General features: G+C 34.6%; 1 protein-coding gene across 2 annotated transcripts in view; it reads right to left on the bottom strand.

Moving 5' to 3' along the window:
- The window catches only part of CFH (complement factor H), a 115,063-nt gene that overhangs the window by 79,302 nt on the left and 14,689 nt on the right, over window positions 1-21,072 (bottom strand). For both annotated transcript variants that reach the window (XM_021668014.2, XM_064370894.1), the window contains exons 2-6: window positions 8,877-9,062; window positions 8,130-8,235; window positions 6,057-6,133; window positions 4,404-4,595; window positions 2,266-2,436 (exon numbers count right to left, since the gene is read on the bottom strand). In XM_021668014.2, the coding sequence (XP_021523689.2) occupies window positions 2,266-2,436; window positions 4,404-4,595; window positions 6,057-6,133; window positions 8,130-8,235; window positions 8,877-9,062 (732 nt within the window). The remainder of the gene's footprint in view (window positions 1-2,265; window positions 2,437-4,403; window positions 4,596-6,056; window positions 6,134-8,129; window positions 8,236-8,876; window positions 9,063-21,072) is intronic.

The raw sequence follows: 21,072 nt of genomic DNA, 5'->3' as shown, positions 1-21,072 counted from the left end.
AAATTTAAGTATTTAAAATTTAAGTGGATTATTTTACTTTAATATTATTTTATTATTTAGTTCCAAACTTCTTACAGATTTAGAAGCAACCGAGTTTGAAGGTAATTGATTTCAAAGAAAATAATGTATATAGATTTGAAATTCATCTTATATCAGCAAGTAGAACTTTGCTTTGTACCAAGAAAATAAAGAGTATTTTTTAGGCTACAAAAGACATAAACAGGGTCAGAAAGGTTGGCATACAAAGAGTGGAATTCGTTTATTAATAATAACTTCTCTATATCTAATTAATGTAAAATATATTTCAATAAAATAAAACATGGTAAGAGACGGTGTATGCTTATCTAATTTTGGATGAATTCATGTTTATTTATATTGATTATTAGTGAACTGTCTTCTGAAAAAGAGTACCCAATCCTAGTGCCTTCTCTTGGTATCTGTCTTCCTAAAGCAAGCAGGACCCATACGCATAGTCTTGAATATTCAGGTTTTACTTGTACTTGTGACTGAGAAATGGAAAAAAATTATAAAAATAAATGTTTTATAAATTTAGAGTCTTTGGGGTGTGTATGTGTGTGTGTATGTGTGTGTGTGTCTGTGTGAATAAATCAATCAGTGTTCAAGAGAAGCAAGCATAGAAATGAAGTAACACATTTGGGAAAAACAGATGGAGTTCCCATTGTGAAAACAAATATGTGCTAAAGAAGAGTTTTAAGAAGGTAGCAATGTGAACAAGTAAAAGAGACGAAATAATCAGATGCCTACAATGAGGCAGTCATGCAACAGAGTCACATGTTCATATAAAACTAAATTCCCAGAGTCTTATTTTGAATTCACTGAAAGCTGGGATGGTGGTTTATTGTAATGTTTATCTTCAATACAAAGCAAGGCCCTGATGTAAAATAAGTATTTTAAAGTTGCATTCTGATTATTGGATGGATAAATTAACTATAGATTTGAAGTAATATACTGCAGGCAGAAGTTAATGCCAAAGGACTTGTGCATGCACTTCCTTTGCTTAGGAACTATGAATGCCATGAAGACAAATAGTTGGACCCCACACACCATTAGCCAAACATGGATCTGATGTGGGTTATTACTGTCTCATGTTCATTAATTTCTTTCTAAAATATTTTCTTAATAGTGCCTAAAAGTAGAGATCATGCAATTGTGAAGAAAGATATGTTTTCCAAGGAGACACTTGTGGGTGCAAACAAAAATGTTTTTAGTGTATAAAATTAAACCAAAATTAACTATGCTTTCTGTAAAAGAGAATCACTAAAGCAAGATTTAAACATGTATTTATGAATCATGGGATTTAAAGTTCAGAGGGCTGTTAAGAGTTCAACTCTTCTTTCTCTCACAGTGTAACAGTATCTCCCTTTTAGATTTCAGGACTGTATGTGGTAACACTGTTCCTTGTTTCACTCACTGCAGCAGTCCTCATCAAAAGCAAACTCACTCCTTTTGTAAATGTTTGAAAATATCTCAAAACAGTTATTGCCACACTATAGCTGTATCTTCTTACTGTACTTCTTACAGCGTAATTTTTTAAAGTCCACAACTGTCTATATTCTCTTTTCTAGGTCATGATAGTTTGAAACTTTCCCTTTTAAAATGAAGTAGGTTAAGTAGAACACTCTATTTCAGATGTATTTTTTGGTGGGCAAACAGCACAGCTGAGATGAACTCTTTGGCTCTGTATAACATTATTCCATGATGAAACCCAAGAGAGTCTGGGTTTTCTTTTTTTTTTAATTTTCCAGCACCATCATCGCTGTTGAGTCATACTGGGCCTGTTGTTAATTAAAACATTCATTTCCTTCCACTTAATTCCATTGTCAGTTGAGAGTTTCCTCGCCTGGTATTAATACAAGCTACTTTTAAAGTATTTTAAAATATTAATATTATTTAAATAAATTCTGGGCATTAGAGGAGCAATCTACTTGTTTGAGAATTGTATATTACTGAGAATTAAGAAGTCTATTATAGTCCTGGCTCTGCTCCAGACTGGTTTTCGATGATAGACCAATGACTTAATAAACAACTGAACCTTTCTGACCTGTTTATGTCTATTTTCAGAGTGTGTGTATCACACAAAGTGTTCTCAAAATGAACCTTGAACACAAAAAATTCTATATGTTTTATAAAGGTTTATTTATATAAATTAGTACTCTACTTTTGATTAAAATAAATTGTTTTATTAAAATAATTAAATAAGTGATAAATTTATAACAAAAGATGCAGAAAATAAATATAAATTACCTTCACATGAAGGTAACGGATGCCATCCAGATTCAGTGCATACAGAATCTCCTCTTGCAGTGTATTCATAACCCATGTTACATTTATACTGAAATCGTTCATTCTCCTTAAAAATATTCTTCTTAGATACAGGTGATCCATTCATAACGTCTGGGGGTTTGCATAAAATTTCTAAATAGAAAGGATTAAATTCCAAAATGTTTACTGCAAATTAAAGGACTGTGACCAAGACATAATTATATGAAAATAGAAATTTTGTTTCCATCAGGTAAATCAGTCAACTAAACGAAAGTTCTGTTTTAACTTGACTACTTAATCAATTATTTATCTGAAGAAAATTAAAATTCTGATTAAAATTATGATTCTAACTTTACTTAGTTTAAAGATAAATTATCCTTCTTGACATAGTTAGGATATTCATCATAGCAACATTCATCAAGTGTATGTATGAAACTGACCATAGATATAGTTTTATTGTAATGTTTTCACTGAATGACCTGCAAAAATAACACATTTTCTAGTTATTGATAAGACAGCAATTATCAACAGGACTCTTTGTCAAAGAGATTCATTTAACTCCTTGTCATTACATTTCTGAAAAGTAGCAGACCTGTTTTTGTGTCATCACCATTTATCCAGGATTTCTGTCGAAAAAAACTGACAATCATCTTTTACACCCACTTTTGTCAAATATTTGAACCTGGGATTGGAGCAATCATAAGTAGTTTCCCAAACCCTGTTCTTCCACTTTCTAATCCATTTCCGTAGGTATAACTTAGTGACTTCTCATGCAATCACATTGTTATTTCACTTGAAATCCTTCAATGATTCCCAAATCAGTCTGAATAAAAGGTGTGTTCTTCAGGATGGTGTATGTAGCACCCCATCACTCCGTATTGGCCCACCTTCAATTTATCACTCACTCATTCCCTATTTGCATTCTGTACTAAGGTACGTAGGAACGATTAGTAAGAATCAGTGGCGCTTCGTGCTCCTTATTAAGCCTCACTGCCTTTCCACTTCCCTTTCCATGAACGCACTCTGGCATGCTTTTGCTCTCATTTTCATCTACAAAATTTCATTTTTTTTCCTTTAGGACTTAATTGTAGGCATCAGCCATTCCAGGAAGGTTTCAGTAACCATTGGATTCTAGTTGTAAGGATGTAAGTTCCATCCATGAACTTCTAAAGTACATAATATTTGCTATGCTGAATAAAAATATTAGCTTTTAACATAAAGAACTAGTGTTATTAGAAAGAGTTCTTAAGAAGAGAAATACTTTTCTCTGTATCTAACTATAAGATAGACTAGACTTTAAAAGTATAAATAATTTAGAATTTTTGATAATGTTAAACATAAACACGCCAGAAACTTCTGCCTAATAATTATTGGTAAAATGAACTTGAACTGTGGTACTACTAGACAAATCAACCATGATGTTTATTACAAAAGCCAAAATCATTGATTGGTCATGATGCACAAGTTGGCAGTATTATGACTTAAAAAATCTTGGCTTATACTTTACTATAAAATTATTTTAAGAGACAAAGATTTATTTAGTAGATTCTATTCAATTCAGCAATATTTATAGTAAACTTGTAGAACAAATAGAAAACAGGTCTGCTTCCTAGAAGTGTTATTCAAAAACAGAATGTCATCCTAATGCATCCCTGGAAATACATAACAAATCTTTGGCTTTCAAAATTAAAAACAAATGTCTATTCCAGAGGTCAATATTAAAACTTGCAGCAGAAATACTTAGCATTCTCTTTCAGCCTAAGAGGCAAGTACCATGGAGTTATGGTTAAAGCATGGGTTCTGATGTCAGATAACCTATGTTTAAATCCTAACTTGAGTGTTTATGCCATGATAATCCAGGGCACATTATTTAACTTCTTTGTATTAGTCTCTTCAATTATAAAATAAAAGTGATAATATTAAATAAATGATCGAGTTGTTTGAAAGGTAAAATGAAGTCATGAATGCAAAGAACTAAGATCAATTACAGGCATATAGTAAGTGCTCAACAAACATTAGCTATTGTTAATATTGCTGATATTCTTTAGAATGAATGAGGTTTTAAACGTATATTTTTATTTAAAAGGCTAAAAATGCTCAAACAGTTAAGTGTATCTTACCCACACACTTTGGTTTTTCTTTACTCCAAACACCATCATCTGAACAATGTATTTCTTTATCTCCTTCAATCTTGTAGCCTGGATTACATGCAAACTGTACTACTTGTCCAAAATGGTATTCTCGGTCTAACTCCATTGCACCACTGATAACTTCTCCATTCTCTGGTGCTGTCACTGGTAAACACTTCACAACTGAAGAAAATAAATGTAATGTTTTCTAATGGAATTTTTAAAATTTATTATGAAAAACATATGTATGTATAAATTTTTCCTCAGGATAAGACTGGAGGAAATTATTTAAATTCTTTTTAGAAGCATGTGATATACCTGTTTGCTAGAGATACATGCTGCTAAGAAACAAACAAATGGAATGTTTATTCCTGATATTTTCTATGGGAGTGGACAATGAAAATTACTACTTTGAATGTTAGCTTGTATTTTTGTAGGAACACACAAGTATTTTTAAATAATTAAGAAATATAAAGCTTGGGATAATTAAATACAACATTTTCATTTATGACCCAGAATAATATATCACCACATTCCTAAAAGATGTAAAAGCAAACTTTATGACATTAACTTCAATAGAGAAATCATCCTTAATTCTTCATCCTCTTCAACATCAGTGTCCAAAATAATTTGAGTACTTCTTTTGATTCTACTTAATATTTTCCAATTTCTCTAAAGTTGTAGTCAAACGTCATTATACTATAGAATGACTCAGTATGCTTGTTAAAATAAAAATTTTAGGATTATCTTCCTGCATTTTCACCTTAAAGATACTGATTGAGAGGTCATTTTTAGTAACCAAAGATTTTAATTTTTAATAAGCATCCCAGTTGATTTCAATGTAGAAGCTCTCTAGAACATTAATATTCTTCACCTCATTTCCATAGATGAAAAAACTTGCATCACCTTCTGTAGTTAACGGAATTTTTGAGTGATTATCACACTTCTGTCTCTCCACTTACTACTCACCGTGGAATTAGGAAATACTACTCTGATTGATTATTTTATTTCTATAAGACTAGAGAGTTGGATTATTAGCTAAAAACATGAAAACAGTGATTGATTATTTTATTTCTATAAGACTAGAGAGTTGGATTATTAGCTAAAAACATGAAAACAGAATCTATATTTTTCTCATTTTCGCTGTTAGCTTTACAGATCAGTAAGAAATAACAGAGCTCGCTCCTAGTTTATTCATCTTTTCAGTAAAGGCAAGTTCACAGGACAACCTCTCTTGATGTCTCAATCATGTTCTCTACTTCAGCTACTATCATAGATCCCTGCATTTCGGTGGTTATTGGGTGAGTGCCTCTTCATTAATAAAGGTGTAATTCTGGTCTTTATTTAGCTAATGATGCTTATATGCATTTCTAGTCATTAGAATCCAAAAGGAAATAAAAATGAGTTTTAGATTCCCTAATGTCTAATACTTCAATTATTAGATCAGATCAGGTTGCATTCGTATTTGGCTTTTGAAACACCAGGAATGCAGTAATAAAAAGATGAGATTCCCACTCTACATTATATGAGAAATAAAAAAAAAAATTAATTAAAGACTTTAAGATATTTTCATATCTTAGGCATTGTGAAAAATCTTGGATATTTAAGGTATTTCAATATACTTGTAAATAAATGTATGTCTACCTTCACATATAGGAATATCGTTGGTCCATCCATCTGCGTCACATTCACGGTAATTAATCTCACCTAGCAACTGATACCTGAAAACCCAAAAATAGCAGAGTGGTGAGATAATGTGTGCTTATATGCAGTTTTAAACTCAGTGCCATTCTGAGTGTCCAGAAACTCCATATCAAGAAAAATTAACAGCATATGCATTTTCTTGTTTCTTTTTTCTTTGTTTTTCCTTCCTTCCTCTCTTCCTCCCTCACCCTCTTTCTCTCTTAGATTTGTCAAGTTTCTCTCTTTTGCTCTGTCTCTCTCTGTCTTTCCCCAACCTTTATCTTTCTCTCCCTTGTGGTGCATGAACTGGGAATAATCATAATCCTTGGTTCATGACAAACTCATTATTGTTTCAGACACAGCATTCTTGTTTTTCATTGAAGTAGGTAATTAGTTAAATTCAATAATATAGTAAGCTCCATGAACTCTCTCTAAAACAAAAGCTAAAAATATAGTAACCAATAGCTAACCTTATGTTTCCCTCCTCCAATCTTACACCATATCTCTGTCCTCCACGATTCTGATATTTTCTGAACATCTTAGGCTTTCTACATAATTAAAGATAGTGCCCCTCAAAAGTTGTTACTGTGTAATTTACTTTCAGCACTTGCTTCCATCTCCCCATCTCTATCCTAGAAATTCTTTTCAGAGAATACTCAGTGAGTCAAATCTGCTTATCCAATCCATCTAATGTTGAACTTACGTAATTTTAGTAACCCATCAAGCCTGCCCTTTGAATCTAAAATGCTCTACTTGATTATAAGTTCCCAGGGCATGTGCAAAATGTGCAATCATTGCTAGAGGCTTCAGATCTATACATTTTTAGGTCCTTTGCAAAGTCAAGTTCTGAACCTAAAGAAAGGACACAAGCCTGTAGTAAAAGAAATATTTCAGAGGTGAGGAGGATAGCAAATTTAAGAAATCCAGGCCCAGGAAATTATAACCTATTTGGTTATGTGTGATAAAATCAGCAGTAATGATTGAAAGGCTAAAAACCTATTTGAAAAACCTCCCTCAGGTAGTGACTAAGGAGAGAATAAATTTATAAAAAAATTATACTTATTTGGTATCTACAGTATCTCAAGATCTCTTCTAAGGGCTGTAAATGTGTGTCTTACTTATTTTTCCCCACCAATCGATGGTGTACATAAAATGTGTCTGTTTTGTAGGAGAGAAAACAGAAGTGAAGAGATATTTTTATAAATACCCGTAAGTGTTAAGTGGTAGAGAAAAGTAGGCTTACTCCAGTGCCTAAGCTTTAAAGTATTATATTTTACTGCTTCAAATTAAGAAAACCATGAGAGAAGAATAATGTTATTCTATTTGTAATATTTGATTACATTTCTATTTATTAAGTATAAGATTATAGTGATCTAATCCTGGTTTTCCCATATATAAATTTTTCTTCAAAGTAATTTTTGATCTAGCAGAGAGTAAAGGGGACAAAAGAATACTGAGGATGTACATTGAAGAATTTGCCAATGAAAACCAAGTAGTTTGTTAGAAGGAACAGAGTCAATGATTCTGAAAGAACAGTATTTTTAGTCCACAAGGTAAGAATAATTTGCAGACCTCGGACATGAAGTAACATTAGTTGTAAACACAACTTATAAGCAGGTAAAAGTCTTGCTTCCCTTAAATTTTATAAAATCTGTCAAAAAAGTTACCATACAATATAAACGTGTTACAACTCCTGTTGTTCCTGATACATTGAACTCCCATGATACTCTGCACAAAATATAATGTAGTGAAGATTTGTTGGGTGAATAATTATCTATGTGCATACTTACTGCTTCCCACTCTCCTATAATTATACCCTAGGAGAGAAGTTATACTTTATTTAAATTTTTCAGTGTTAAGGAGATAATGTGGTATCCAGATATAATTATTTCCATCATAGGTAAATTTTCAGGTACTTTCGTATTACTTTTTTAAATGCTCATAGAAAAATATAACAACTTTTAAAACATATAATGTAGTACAGTTTCCATTTACTATCTTAATAATAAGCCTCTTTTTGCATGGACTACATACCCCTCATTACATGTATATACAACTTTTGCACCATATTCAAACGCATTTCCTACTGTGAGCTTAAAAGAACCAAAGGGAGTATCTCCAGGAAATCCACAAGGCCTTTCTAAAATGAAAAAAAAAAAAGATATAAATTAGTATGGAATAACAAGGAATATATTTTATGTAGGAGTGGGGGAACAAGGATATTTGATATAAGAAGACAGATTGAATATAAGGAAAATTAAATATGGCAAAGTTATTATTTCATAATTGAACTTAAACTATATGCTTGCTTTTTGAATTCTGGAGGATGACTACCCGTTTTTAAAACTGATGATGTATTGGCCAGGCATGGTGCCTCACGCCTGTAATCCCAGCACTTTAGGAGGCAGAGGTAGGCAAATCATGAGGCCAGGGGTTTGTGACCAGCCTGGCCATTATGGTGAAACCCCATCTCTATTAAAAATACAAAAAATAGCCAGATGTGGTGGTGCATGCCTGTAGTCCCAGCTACTTGGGAGGCTAAGGCAGGAGAATTGCTTGAACCCGGGAGGTAGAGGTTGCAGTGAGCCGAGATCATGCCACTGCACTACTCCAGCCTGGGTGACAGAGCCAGACTCTGTCTCAAAAAAAAATGATGAGGTATTATTTTGTATTTGAGTGACAACAGTGATATAATTCAGCCATAATTGCTACAATATTAAATCTTAAGTATTTTCACGACTAAAAGTTTTCATAAATTTCACAAATGTACGAAGTACTTACTCTGACATGTCTTCAATGGATTCAGAGCCACCCATTTTCCATGCTTGCATACCATTATTATATTTCCGAGAGATCTATATCCAGGGCGGCATTTATAGATAGCCTGAGTGCCTTCTGGATACGTTTGGTCTGCCCAGGAACCTGTCAGAATTTCTGTATTTTTTCTTGGAGGGAGTTCTTTGCAATCTACAAACAATAAAAACAAAATAAGTGCTTAAAGCATATAGTTAAACGTACGGTATGTTTAGGTAATTGTTGCTTTTAAAAATGCCTATACAGTTACAAGTCTACCTAAATTTCTCTCTCTCTCCCCCCTACCCCCACATCTATTGAGTAAACATACATTTCTGCAAGTAGTGTAAGAATGCGCTTCACCTTATAAAATTTGTACCTAAATAATTTTATAAGAATGTTCACTGTGAGAAAATAACCTAATAACTTTCCAAAGCATTAAATATATTTTGTTATATCACTCTTAATTGCTGGCAAGCATTCTACTATTATTTCATTTATTTGGGAAATATTTATTAAGCACTATTCTAAGTTATAAGGAAAAAAAATGAGGAAACAAAGTATCTGTTCTCAAAGTATTTGCATTCCAGTAGGGAAGCCAATTATTAAATAAGTAATCAAAGAGATGTATAATATGCATTACGTGTATATTATTGTAATATACATATAGATAAATTCTATTTGCAAAAATAAAGCATGATAAGCTAATACAAAATTATATGGAATGCTCCAAATAAGATAAAATAGGATGGAAAAGAAAAACGCTCCCACTGCAAATTGGAACAACAACAAATTCTGTGTGCATGTGTATGTTCAAAGGTAAGTTGTGGGAACAAAGAGAATTAAATGAACCGAACCTAAGTAGGAAGGACCTGTTTCAAGTAAACATATGGCCTCTGGCCATTTTTTACCTGGTTATGTTTGTCAACTCTGCATATGGACTGAAGATCAGGCCTCTATTTAGCCTGAATAGAATAATGGTAATGAGGTAAGAAAGAACCAAACATGAGGATGTTATATCTAGCATGAAAAGTTCTGAAACTTTGCCAAATCAGGTTGCTTTCCTAGAGTCTAGGTAGCTTCTTACGGGAACACTGACTTTCCCATTGTCTCATAGAAAAAGTCTCAATAAGAAAAGTGGCCTGACTCAAATATACAACTTGCATGCTCATCAAAACATGCCATATTTGAAAGTCACTCTGGGTGATATATAAGAGCGGATGTCAAAACAGCAGAAAAGCTGTATATATATTATATAATATATATAATAAAAGCTCTCTCTATATATATGTTTACTTTTCCACTGTTTGATGTATATATGAGCATTTAAGATATATATATATATATGAGCAGATGTCAAAACAGCAGAAAAGCAAACACCACAAGAGCTTTTATTATATATATCATACACTCATATATATAATATATATGATGTTATGTGTATTGTTATATATATTATGTTAATATAACATGGTGTTAGCTTCTTCTATCTCAAAAGACTAATATATAGACACACACATATACAGTATATATATACATATTTGCATATGTATATATGTGTATATGTATATACTCTGTGTGTGTGTGTGTGTGTGTGTGTGTGTTTATTAGTCTCTTAGGATAGAAGAAACTAACTAGATTCTTGATTTTTAAAACCTAAGAAGGTTTATTCTTTGAGACTTTAGAAATGAGAAGTGGGACTGACTCAAACTAAAAGTGTTACCCAGGTTCCTCTGAGTTAAATTTTTGAATGGCTAAAGAAAGAGTGAACAATCTTGTTGGTAAGAGTAAGTTATATAAACTTTTGTGATTACTTTTTTTGTCTAAAAATATGATTTGAATAAAAATTAAAAGATACACAAAGAAGCAAAACAACTATGAACAAAAAGAAAATAAATATTCAGTAGAAGTAGACATTCAGATTCAGATGCTAGAATTAGTGTTAAGGTCTTTAAAATAGATAAAGGAATTAAAGAAAATAGATGGGAAAAAATTTTAAAAAGATATTTAAAATAAAATTGACTCATAATAAATCATGTGCTATCTTAAAATTTCATAAATATCAGAAATAACAACTTGTCTGAGGTGTTAAGAATCAAATGAAAACAGCACAATAGAAACTTATTAAACTTAGAGAAAGTGTAATGTAAAAATATCCAAACTGAAGTATAGAAAAACAAAAGTGTATACACAACCACAAACAAAACAGAGTACAAAAAATGTGTGGTGTAGAGTCAAGTGATAAAACATGTTTTATTGAAATTCTAACAATAGAGGAGAAAATGAACATAGGCAGTATTTAAAGAAACAATAGCTGAAAGGTTCCCAGAATTGATGAAAGAAATAAACTCACAAAATCGAAATTTCAACAAACCCCCAAAATGCTACATACCAAGAAAACCTATACTGATCCTCTGCTGAAAACCTAAGATTAAAGGCAAACTCTTAAAAGCATACTGTATTTGTCCATTTTTGTACTGCTATAAAGAAACACCCAAGACTGGGTAATTTATCTAAAAAAGAGGTAAAATTGACTCACAGTTGCACATGGGGGAGGTCTCATGAAAATTACCATCATGGTGGAAGGGGAAGCAGGGACCTCCTCACATGGTGGCAGAAGAGAGAAACGCAAACAGGGAAAATGCCAGATGCTTATTAAACCATCAAATCTCATGAGAACTCACTCACTATCATGAGAACAGCATGGGAGAAACTGCCTCCATGATCCAATCACATCCCACTGGGTCCCTACATCAACACATGGAGAGTATGGGGATTACAATTTAAGATGAGATTTGGGTGGGGACACAGAGCCAAACCATATAATTCTGCCTCTTGGCTCTCCAAAATCTCATGTTCTCACATTTAAAACACAATCATGCCTTCCCAACAGCTCTCAAAGTCTTAACTCACTCCAGCATTAACCCAAAAGTTCATGTCCAAAGTCTCATCTGAGACAAGGCAAGTCCTTTCCACATATGAACTCGTAAAATCAAAAGCACATTAGTCATTTACAAGATACAATGGGAATACAGGCATTGGGTAAATGCTTCCATCCCAAATAGGATAAATTGGCCAAAACAAAAGGGGCCAAAGGCTCTATGAAAGTCTGAAATCCAATAGGGCAATTATTAAGCCTTAAAGTTCCAAAATAATTTCCTTTGAATCTATGTCTCACATTCATGTTACACTGATACAAGAGGTGAGTTTCCACAGCCTTGGGAATATCTGCCCCAGTGATTTTGCAGGGTAAGGCCCCCCTGCCCTGGCTGCTTTTACTGCTGGCATTGAGTGCAAGCTGTCAGTGGATCTACCATTGTGGGGTCTGGAGAATGGGTGGCCCTCTTCCCACAGCTCCATTAGGTAGTGCCCCAATGGGGCCTTTGTGTGGGGGCTCCAATCTTACATTTCTCTTCCTCACTGACCTAGCAGAGGTTCTCCATGAAGGCTCCTCCCTTGCAACACACCTCTGCCTGGACATCTAAGCACATCCATACATCCTATAAATCTATGTGGAGGTTTTAGATTCTGTGTACCCACAGGACCAACACCATGTGAAAGCTGCTAAGGCTTAGGACTTTCATCCTCTGAAGCAATGGCTCAAGCTGTATGTTGGCCCCTTTGAGTCATGGCTGCAGCTGAAGCAGCTAAGACACAGGCCACCAAGTCCTGAGAATGCACACAGCAGTGGGGCCCAGGCCTGCAAAACCATTCCTTCCTAGGCCTCTGGGTCTGTGATGGGAGAGGCTGCCTCAAAGATCTCTGATATTCCCTGAAGATATTTTCCCCTTATTTTGGTGATTAACGTTTGGCTCATTTTTTATGCAAATTTCTGCAATGGGCCTGCATTTCTCCCAAGAAAGTTGGGTTTTCTTTTCTATTGCATCATCAGGCTGCAAATTTTCCAAATTTTTATGCTCTGCTTCCCTTTTAAACATAAGTTCCAATTTCAGATCAACTTTCTCAAGTTCAAAGTTACACAGATCTCCAGGGCAGAGGCAAAATGTTGCCAATATCTTTGCTAGAGCACAGTTAGAGTGATCTTTGCTCCAGTTCCTGATAAGTTCCCCATCCTCATCTGAGACCACCTCAGCCTGGACTTCATATTCCACATCACTATCAGCATTTTGGTCTAAATCATTCAACAAGTCTCTAGGAAGTTCCAAACTTTCCCACATCTTCCTGTCTTTTTCTGAGACCTCCAAACTGTTCCAACCTCTGCCCATTACCCAGTTCCAAAGTCATTTCCACATTTTGAGATATCTTTATAGTAGTGCCCTACCACCTCAGTACCAATTTACAGTATTAGTCCATTTTGCACTACTATAAAGAATTACCTGAGACTGTGTAGTTCATTTTTTAAAAAAAAGTTTAATTGACTCACAGTTTCACATGGTTAGAGAGGCTTCAGGAAACCTACAATCATGGTGAAAGGTGAAGAGGAAGAGAGGACTGTAAGGCCGGCTGCCTCGCTGAAGAGCCAAATGGACACACTTATCTCTCTGTGCTGGCTCCCCACACCTGCTCCTATCTGGTTTCTCCATGCAGGCTCCACACGCCCACTCCTGCATTCCTCACTCAACCCTTTCAAAATTTAAAAAGGCCGCGGAAGATTTGTCCAATGGCAGTTTAACATTAACCTCCCCAGCCAGTCAGCCTACCAATGAAACTGTCTGCTCTTTGTTTCCCTAACAATCAATCAAATCTCCTTACCAATGAAATTGTCTGCTCTTTGTTTCCCAATGACCAATCAACTACCTCCACTTCTTATAAAACCCCACGCCCTGAGAAGCCCATTGCGACTTCTCTGGCCCCTTCCCGGACCACAGAACCTCGCCCGGGAGCTGAATAAATTGGATTCTCATTTTTTTACACTGGCCTCAGTTTCCTCATTTTAACTCAGCAATATACCTTACAAGGACCTTCTTCACATGGTACCCAGAGAGATAAGTGCAAGTAGGGGAAATACCAGATGCTTATAAAACCATTAAATCTCATAAGAACTCACTCAGTATCATGAGAACAGCATGGGGGAAATCATCCCCATGATCCCATCACCTCCCACTGAGTTCCTCCCTTGACATGTGGTGATTATTGGGATTAAATTTATGATGAGTTTTGTGTGGGGACACAGAGCCAAACCGTATCACAGACAGATGAAAAATAATTTTTTTTTTGGAGAATAGTAAAAATAACAGTCAAGTCTGTAGCAGTAAATACTAAAGTCTGAATATATATGTCTTAGCATTACTAAAGTGCTAAAAATTACGTCAGCAGAGAACTCTATAAATGGTGAAAATACACTTCAAAAACGAAAGAGAATAGAAACATATTCTTAAGTAAACAAAAACAGAAAGAATTGAACAAGCGCAGACTCAACTATAGAAATATACTAAAGTTCTCTGGGCTGAAGGAAACTGATCTAAAATATAAGCAAAGAAGTACAAAAGGGAATAAGCAGATCTGAAGAAAATAAATATATGGGTAAATAAAAAGGCTACTGAAACATGATAAACATTATGCTAAATGTATTTTACTCCAATAAAAAAGGTCATTGATGGTTTAAATCAACAATGGCCACATTTTATAGTATTTTTAATAAATTCAGAAGCATAATATGAAACAATAACAGCAAAAATGTCAGAAAAAGGCAAAGAAAATAAAAGTGTTATGATGTTTTTCCCATAGTCTTGATGTGGTAAAAATATTAATTTAGGATAAATTGTAATAATTTAAGTATGTTTTGTTATAATTGCTAGGTTAGCCACTAAAACAATAATATTGAGATACATAAAATAACTAGTTAGGCATGACAAAATGAGATAGTCAAGACTATTTGATTAAAATAAGAGAAGGCAAGAAAAGAAGAAAGAAAAAACAAGACAAAAATAAACAGCAATATGCTAGACTTAAACTGAACTGTATCAGTAATTATATTAAATGTAAATGGATTCATCACCACACTTAACATACAAAGACTGCCTGACTGGATAAAAGCAAAAAAGAAAATTCAAGTATATGATGATTACTTTTAATAAAACTGTACATATAAATAGAGAGTAAATGATAAAACCAATATGCTAGAAAAGTATCAACCAAAATAAGAATGATGTTAATGCATTAATATCAAGCAAATGATAACTTAAGTTTGAAATTATTACTAGATAAAAAGAGAGTAATTTCATTTTAATAGAAGAGCTCCTTTAACAGAAAGATGCACTAATTCTAAATGTGTTTGAACAGTGTTTACTGGAACTGGCTCACACTGATTCATAGGAGCCAATTATACGTATCTCTTGTTGATACAATGTTCACTGATGACACGTTGGTAACTTGAAATTGACCATATTGTGAGAGTTTACACCAGGAAACTCAGCAAATTTTACAAATCAAGGCAGTTCCCTTTCTTTTTAAAAATAGTTGGTTGTTTTATATTTATCAGCATGCCACTGTGTATAAAACTATTAATATATCTTCAAAATATAACAGAAATAAAAGAAGTAAGCAATCCACCATCATAGTTTGAGATTTAAGCACACTGTTTCCAATACTAATAGACAAAGAAATAGAAAAATAAGGATATACAAGATATAAGCAAGATTATTAACCAATTAAGCTTTTTTATACTAATAAAACACAGCCTTCAACAATTGCAAGGTGCATATTCATTCCAGGTACAAGTAGAAGAGTCACCAAAATAAGCCATAAAACAAGTCTCTACCAATTTCAAAAAATTAAAATCACTCTAAGTGTACTCCCTGTCTACTAGAATGCTAACAGAAAATAACTGGAAAATTCTCAAAATTTTTGAAGTTAAGCAACACTTATAAATAACTCATGAGTTAATTAAAAAATACAATATTAATTAAAATATGATTTGAACTAAACAATAATGGAAACATATGTTAAAATTTGTGAGCTAATGCTGAAGCAGTGATTAGAGAAAAAAGTTTAAACTTCAGTGAATTAGAAATAAAAAAAATGTTGTAAATCAATTATCTAAATTTCTAACTCAAGAAACTAGTAAAACATTAAATTAAATCTACAGAAAATAAAAAACAGCAAATAATAGTGATGATCACATAAATCACGTTCCAAGTTCTAAGTGACAACCGGAGTATTTAAGCGAAGGATACCTAATTCTGTTGTTGTCCAGCATGGATATGACCTACCTTGGCATTAGCTCTCATTCTTCATCAACAAAATTATCCTATGGGGTGGTTAAGATATCAGAAGCTGAGTTTGAGTGCCTGAAATCTCCATCAAGCTGTTCTTGTGCATACTGCCCTTATCCTTTTTTTTTTTTTTTTTTTGGAGATGGAGTTTCGCTCTTGTTACCCAGGCTGGAGTGCAATGGCGCGATCTCGGCTCACCACAACCTCCGCCTCCTGGGTTCAGACAATTCTCCTGCCTCAGCCTCCTGAGTAGCTGGGATTACAGGCACGTGCCACCATGTCCAGCTAATTTTTTGTATTTTTAGGAGAGACGGGGTTTCACCGTGTTGACCAGGATGGTCTCGATCTCTTGACCTCATGATCCACCCGCCTCAGCCTCCCAAAGTGCTGGGATTACAGGCTTGAGTCACTGAGCCCAGCTTGCCCTTATCCTTAGTCTATATTTTTCTTGAAGCCAAGTAACCTTGTCAATGGATAAGTCTAATGTACTGTGTAAACTTGAAAAATCTCAAATTGAAACTCACTCTGGCGGTCTTGCAATCAAAACCTACTGGGGCTGGACGTGGTGGCTCACACCTGTAATCCCAGCACTTTGGGAGGCTCAGGTGGCTGAGGTCAGGAGTCTGAGATCAGCCTGACAAACATGGTGAAACCCCATCTCTACTAAAAATATCAAATTAGCCAGATGTGGTGGTGCATGCCTGTAATCCCAGCTACTTGTGAGGCTAAGGCAGGAAAATTGCTTGACCCTGGGAGGCGGAGGTGGCAGTTAGCCAAAATCACACCATTGCACTCCAGCCTGAGAAACAAGAGCGAAAACTCTGTCTCAAAAAATAATAATAATAAATAATAAATAAAACCCCCTGGAAATGAAATGGAATAAATTTGAATCCTTACTTTACTTGCAAATACACACAGACACATACACAAAAATGCCAGGTACATTGAAGAGTTAGGTTTAAACAAATTTAAAATAAATATGTATAAATCTCATTGTTTTATAATTTTTAATTACCTGCTAATATGATGCTATGTCATTTTTATCCCACTATTATCTTAGTTCTATCTATCTATAACCATATTATTTTATAAATATGTTTACTAAAAAGCATGAATAAATATCAAAAACATAAGATTTAATGCATAAAGCAACTTGCAAACAGAACATATATACATTAGAACATTTTTTAGTTAAAAATTATATTTGTGAAAAAATCAAATATGCCAAATTTAAAGAAAATTTAACTGGAAAATTATTCTTAACACAAACACACTTCTTGCAGTAACAAGAGTACTAGCCACTATCAAAAGAAAAATGTTAGAGTAGATAGATCATTTACTTAAGAACAGCCATTAACATGACCATTACTAGTAATTAAAAGAGATAAAAATTCAGTGAGAATTATTTTTTGACCAACTTTAATGACAAAAATGTAAAGGAGATGATATTAAATTATGCTGGAAAATGAGGTAATGTAAATACTGTTATTAAATAAAACTGAAGTATAAATGATTATTATCTCACTAAAAAGAAACTTAGCAATAAAGAATCTTAAAAGTACCCATAGATAAGTTGACAAATAATTTCAATTTTTAAAAGGTAGCAAATAATAATTAAAGATTTTGTGAAATATTTAGGTACAGAGTATTCCAGCATTTTTAATAATGGGTATAATTAGAATATTTATGAAAATTGTCAAATCATGGTACACCCACCTGAAGAAATATTATCTGGCTTTTTAAAAATTGTTGTTTGCCACCGCATGTTCTCACTCACAAGTGGGTGTTGAACAGTGAGAACACACAGACACAGGGAGGTGAACATCACACACCAGGGCCTGTTGTGGGTAGGAGACTAGGGGAGGGATAGCAGGGGGTGGGGAAAATGGGGAGGGATAACATTAGGAGAAATACCTAATGTAGATGACTGGGGGATGGATGATGCAGCAAACCACCATGGCACGTGTATACCTATGTAAACAAACCTGCACGATTTGCACATGTACCCCAGAACCTAAAGTATAATTTTAAAAATTGTGGTTTGGGTAATATTTAATTAAGTGCATAAAATCTATAATAGTAAGAAGGAGAGGTAGTATATTTTCTGTTTAGTGAAGTTACATTAGGTCAGGGGCCAGAAGACTTGAAAACTAACCTGTGGGCCAAATCCATCGACAGACTGTTTTGTAAATAAAATATTTATCAGAACACAGCTATGTTTATGCATTTAGATATTGTCTATGGCTTCTGTTATGTTACAATAGAAGAGCTGAGTAGAGAGACATTATGGCACACAAAGTCCAAAATATTTATTGTCAGGCTGGCTATTTCACAAAAAGTTTGCATGTCTTGGGCTGCATTATTTCAGAATATTCTTATTACTTAAGACACCTTAAAAATAAAACCAGATGGCCAGCCATGGTGACTCACACCTATAATCCCAACATTCAGGGAAGCTGAGGCACGAGAAACCCCTGAGCCCAGGAGTCTGAGACCAGCCTGGGCAATATAGCAAGATTCTATCTCTACAAAAAATTAAAGAAACAAAGGAGGCATGGTGGCACATACTTGTCCCAGTTATGTGAGAGGCTGGGGCAGGAGGGTCTCTTGAGTCCAGGAGTTTGAGGCTGCAGTGAGCTATGATCATGTCATCGCACTACAGCGTGAGAGACAGGGTGAGACCCTGTCACAAAAGGGAGGAAAAAGGAACACATATGTTTTGTAATGAATAATTTCATAGAACCACTTAGAAAGCTGACAACAGTAAAGGATTACAATAGGAAATTTTGGTATAATAACCCAGAGAGAAAAACAGGCAGCCAAATTTTTTCTGCACTGAGGGTATTCACCATTTGGGGAAGATATGAGCTTGCTTTTTGATAGCCTTGTTAGTCTAAAGCAACAAAATTCAAAATTGGAAACCTAAATGGATTCACCCACAAGATAAAGAAGAACTGGAAGTAAAACACACTCTTCATACAGGAATCCAGCTTTGAATTTCTTAGATGACCAAGGATTTTGAAAGCATGAATTTGGCTTAAGGTAGTCTCAAACTGAAAGTTATTGTAGCCACCCAGAAAATATAAGTTGTAACTTTACTGTGAGGAAGATTTTTTCTTAAGCATCTAATTATTATTGCAACTGTCAAAGCCATTATAGGGGAAAAAGGCACCTAAGTACTATAAACTTCATAAAGAACAAAATAGATCTTTGATATTGGAATAAATATATACAGACCATAATCAATAATACTAATGAGGGAATGTGTTCTCTTCCCGGGGCCACGGCGTGGTTTCAGCGGCAAGAACTTCCCAGCGACATGCCTGCCCTGCCTTCCCTTCTTTCACGTCTGCATCCGAGCACCTGGAGGTCTTTTTGTAACGTTCAGGCGGGAAAGGTGGAGAGCCCAGGTGTGCTCTTTTGTTTAGAAAGTGCGCGAAAAGCCATGGAGGAGGGGCTTTTGATTGCGAGCCTAGCAGCCAATCCAGTGTCAAAGTCAGAACATCCAATCCCTGCAGAGGAAGTTCGGAGGAACTCCTCTGACTGGAGGATAACTTGAATGGGTGGGAGTAAGTCCCGGATGAAAACACCCCCGCCCCTAAGCTGTGCGGATTTTCTCTCTTGCGGATCCCCTCAGGACAGCCCGGGAGTTTGCTCACTCTGTTTCTGTCTCTCTCTCTGTGCCTAAATAAATCATTTTCTGCAAAATTCTTTGGGTCCGATATTTACTTGAACGAGCTCCCGCCACGCGCCAGGATCCCCTCCCCATTCTTGGGTGGGTGAGAGATCAAGGGCCTGAAAAGAAAGCACAGGACAGGAGGGAGCAGAGCCGTCTTTACCTCCCCTGCGTCCTTCAACCCAGTCACACTAATTCTGTTGTTGAAATGTAAGAGAAAAGATTGGCTAATGACATCTAAGGAAAGAAATTATAACAATGTAGTAGCGGATTTTCAAAACAACCAAATATAATTTCTAAAAATGAAAAAACTCATTTTAATCATCAATGGACAGGTTAATAGCGATAATATGGTTGTAAAATAATTCATGGACAGGAGGACTGGTCAAAATAAATATTACAGGACGCAACATGGAGACACAGTGTGTGGAAAATACACAGATGAGCTAAGAGTCAATGAGGATAGAAAAGCCAGAGCAATGCTGGAAAAGAATTTTTAACAATGAATGGAACATACCAATTAATAAATTCAAGAATTAAGAAATTCCAAGCAGTAATTAAAAGACAACTATATGCATCATAAAGAATATACAGAAAACCAAAGGGAAAATATCTTAATCTTGTTAGAGAAAAAATTAAAAGGAGTAATGGTTAGATTTACAAGAATTTCTCAATAGCAATAGCAGAAGCCAGCAGATATTAAATAATCACTTCAATTTGCAGGAAGAAATAACTATCTATCTAGAATTCTATATACGAAACATTTTTTCAAAAAAGAAGTTTTGATTCATAAAATTTATTTATTTTTGACAAGATCTCTGTTGCCCAGGCTGGAGTGCAGTGGCCTAATGTTAGCTCACTGCAGCACTGACCTCCTGGGCTCAAGTGATTCTCCTTCCTCAGCCTCCCAAGTAGCTGTGACTACAGTCATGAACCACCTCTCACTGCTAATTTTTGTATTTTTTGGAGAGACGTGGTTTTGCTGTTTTGCCCAGTGTGGTCTCAAACTTTTGGGCTCAAGCAATGTGCCCACCTTGGCCTCTCAAAATGCTGGATTACAGCAGTGAGCCACCATGCCTGGACTGATTACTAAAATGTGAGGTTATTTACCACTATAAATACACATTGAGTGAAAAAAATGTATTTCAGAAAACTGAAACTGATCCTAAATATAAGGTCTTAGGATGAAAGAAGAAATGAAAAACAAAGGAAATGGTAAATGTTCAAGTAAAAATAAATGAATACTGACTATAAAACAATAAAAATATATGGTTTTAAACATAAATATGTATGTATATATACACATATACATAAAACACATGACAATAGTGTG

The sequence above is a fragment of the Aotus nancymaae genome, unplaced genomic scaffold (assembly GCF_030222135.1).
Source record: "Aotus nancymaae isolate 86718 unplaced genomic scaffold, 86718_ANA_hifiasm-v0.15.2.pri h1tg000108l, whole genome shotgun sequence".
NCBI lineage: Eukaryota > Metazoa > Chordata > Mammalia > Primates > Aotidae > Aotus > Aotus nancymaae.
Note: the sequence above shows the minus strand (reverse complement) of the source record. Positions and strands in the feature narration are given on the sequence as shown.